At 33.2% G+C, this 3324-nt stretch overlaps 1 protein-coding gene across 1 annotated transcript; it reads left to right on the forward strand.

Moving 5' to 3' along the window:
- Positions 1–140: 140 nt before the first annotated feature.
- LOC134236185 (dynein axonemal intermediate chain 7-like) lies at positions 141–2834 on the forward strand. Its single transcript, XM_062718353.1, has 6 exons — positions 141–303; positions 599–688; positions 890–961; positions 1216–1368; positions 1804–1905; positions 2270–2834. Exons 1-6 carry the CDS (start codon positions 208–210, stop codon positions 2405–2407), a joined length of 651 nt encoding a protein of 216 aa, XP_062574337.1. The 5' UTR covers positions 141–207; the 3' UTR covers positions 2408–2834.
- The last annotated feature ends 490 nt before the right edge of the window (positions 2835–3324 follow it).

The raw sequence follows: 3324 nt of genomic DNA on the forward strand, positions 1-3324 counted from the left end.
TATACATATACGACCAGTTTTCAGACTGCTGATATTAATATACAGCTTTAGTTATTAAACCTTTATACAGATCTATAAACTTAAATTAAAGCATTATGGTAAGCAGTTCTAATATAAACCTATTTTATGTTTACAGATAACAGGATTTTCTCCTTTAAGACGGCGTACTTTGGACTTTTTGCGCTCCTTCAGGACTCACACCTTAACATGCCGTTCCAGTCCTGGGAGCTCCGCCCACATAAAACCAACGCCTGTGTCCTTACCATCATAGCCGCCATCGTAGAAGTGGAAATCGAAATAAAGGTTTTATAAAAATACTTCAATAATGTGATTTCATTCGTCTTCCAATGGCATTCATGGTTTTCATTTTAACTTCTCTACAATAAAGCAAATTATTGTAAATAGATGGACAGAGGAAGATATTGCAGTAAGGAATTAATCATTGCTTGCTCTAGCTTAGTTTGTGCTAAAATCAACAAATTATTGAATAAATATTTTTAGCAAATATTCAAGTTTTATCATAATCTTTTTGTAATTATAATCTTTCTAGTTGACAACTGTAAAGTACAATATTGTAATATATATTTTTGTTTTGTAGGATGCCATGTGCTGTCTAAGTAAACCCGATGACAGACCAGAATTAGATGGAATCAGAAATAAGTGGGTCACACCTAAAGAACTTATCGCGGTATATAACAACTTAAATATTTTATATTAGTACTTGAAAATCCTCTTCACCATAGCTGCATGTACATGTATATTACTTGAATGTATGTTTTGTTTGGAGTTTAAAATTTTCTATGTACATCATCCTTTTGATTAAGTTAAATACAATGTATGCAATATAGCAGTACAGTGTAGTTGCTTAACATTTCTACTTTTTATGCAGATCATGAAGGAGGCGGGTATAAACCTGTTCCCAGCTGATGACTCCTCCAAATATGTCAGCATTCAAAACAAGGTCAGATAAATCTACATTTTTTATTCTCAGTACTGTAATATCTAATAGATACTGTGAAGATATTCCATTTGTGATACTACATCTTATAAACAACTTTCTTCAAATTGAATTCATTTTCTTCTCTTACTCTCACATTGAGACAGAAATTTAACAACATATCTTTTGTTTGAATTCTTTCATTTCTTTAATTCAATATTGTATTAATAGAATAAAGCAATCCCTATTTGAATATATTTACCTCTCGTTTATTTTAGAACCCTATCGTTACAAACTGGCTGTACGAACAGATGGCACTGCTGTCTTCTGCGATGGCCTTCTCCTGGTCCAAGTGGAACAGTGAGATGGAGACAAGTGATAAAGTTTTGTTCCAGGGATCTGAGGCTCTGGAGGATGAACCGCTGCTGGAGGTAGGGGCCACAGAAGGGGGCAAAATATATAAAACTATACCTTATATTGGAGCAAGTGACAAACACCTGTCCTGATTTATTATTATACTGTATAAGTGGAAATTTTAGTGAGACACAAGTTAAGCGATTTCTCCATGAAAATTGGTATTTTATTTTTAGGAAGGTGAAAATTTAGTGATTTTAAAATGCTCACTAAAGAAGCTATAACAAATAAAATGCAATTAATTTTTAGCAATATTCAATTTTAGCGATCTCAGCACTCTCGCTAATAATGCCAAAATTAAATCCTCACTAAAAATTCTGCTTGTACGGTATTCAAGCTCTCTTCCATTTATAATGTTTTACTTAAGACTGTAAGTCTGATATAATGAATAAACTCAGGTCAGATTTTGATAAACAATTAAATGACAGATTTTCTCAAACTGTGTTTTACAGGAGGACTGGGGTGTTTACATGGCCACAAAGAAGAGATGCATGAAGCTACAATGTACAGAGTTTGATGAAGAGTTCTCAGAGGAGTATGCTGAGGGAACAACAGTAAGTCTCCCAGACATGTAGATGGTGTGAACTTGTGACTTTTCCAAATGAAGTCAATACTTTTAAATTTGGACTTGTTATTACCACATAAATAACTTTTCCCAGGGGAAATTTCTTTATTGTTATAATGCAACACTCAATATCAACTTACAAAATCTTTTAAGATTTCTTGTAAATAAATACTGACATTTAAATTTAATTTTTACGTATACACATGTAAACAAAAATATTTTTCAAACATGGAGGAATTCATTGAAGGAAGGCAGTTATTGATATAATATGGGAAATATTTTCCAGTATCTATAGTCATATGCAATGTTGTTGGTATTTTCCAATATCTATCCACATGCAATGTTGTTTTCAGTTCCGCTCGAACCTGTACCACACCGTGTTGACCCAGTGCTCTGAGGAAGCCAAGGAGAGAATCAACAACTCCAGTTATCAGTATGTGGACTGTGTGGAGCAGATCCTGAAGGCTACTAAAGTACTCACATACTCCTAATGGAGAGCACATAAAAGGGAGATAACTCCTGATCAAAGACTTGCAGTGTGAAAATGTGGGGAGGCATCTGTGTACAAAGGCGAAAGCTGTTAACATGAATATGTCTTTTCATGATTCTTCATACATGTATATTAACTTATGAAATACTGTGTTTTGAATGAAGAAATTTATGTGTCTTATATCAAAAGTTAAAATAACTCAAAAAATGTGCTTTAAACAAGAAAACTCTTCAAATGTGATATGCTCTGCTGCTAAGATTTTTTTCAATACAAAAAGGAAAACTAGCAAACTTTTATTCCTACTTGTTTTATGTTTACATTGTTGTAAATATTGGTTACTCCTTTACAATAGAATGAACAGTCATGTAGCATTGCAATTTTAAGATTCTGATTGTAAATATTTCTTACAAAGTGCATTAAAATAAAATTGAGATACATATTTCACTACTAAATGTACATATGTTCTCTTGTTACTCTACACCTCTATAGAGACAGTCTTGGGCATAAAGAAATTATCCTGTCTCTCAAGATGTCTGACATCCCACTTTAAAGTTATGTTTCTGTACTGAGAAACAATTCCTTGTTTAGAGAAAAAGACTGAATTAAAGGGATTTTCATACAGAGTCAATGTCATCCATCTGTCTGTCCATTTATAATATCCACCTGTATGTCTTTGCAATGTTCAAATTTCTGGCTTGTTTTAAGGGGCATCCAAACCCCAGGTTAAAGGTGCACATGAGAAAATAAGATGCCTGGTTTGTGTCCTTGTAGGAAATCATCTCTATTTTGAAGAGGATCAAGGATATAGAAGTGTATAAATCTGTGTAAATCTCAGATTGTAAAGTTTCTACATAGAACGATACTAATGGACAAAAGTTGTGTCATGACCCCCCTCCCCCAATCCAATGAAAGTTTTTG

Source organism: Saccostrea cucullata, unplaced genomic scaffold (genome assembly GCF_032062105.1).
Source record: "Saccostrea cucullata isolate Sc308-1 unplaced genomic scaffold, CSIRO_AGI_Scuc_v1 ctg23152, whole genome shotgun sequence".
Classification (NCBI taxonomy): Eukaryota; Metazoa; Mollusca; class Bivalvia; order Ostreida; family Ostreidae; genus Saccostrea; species Saccostrea cuccullata.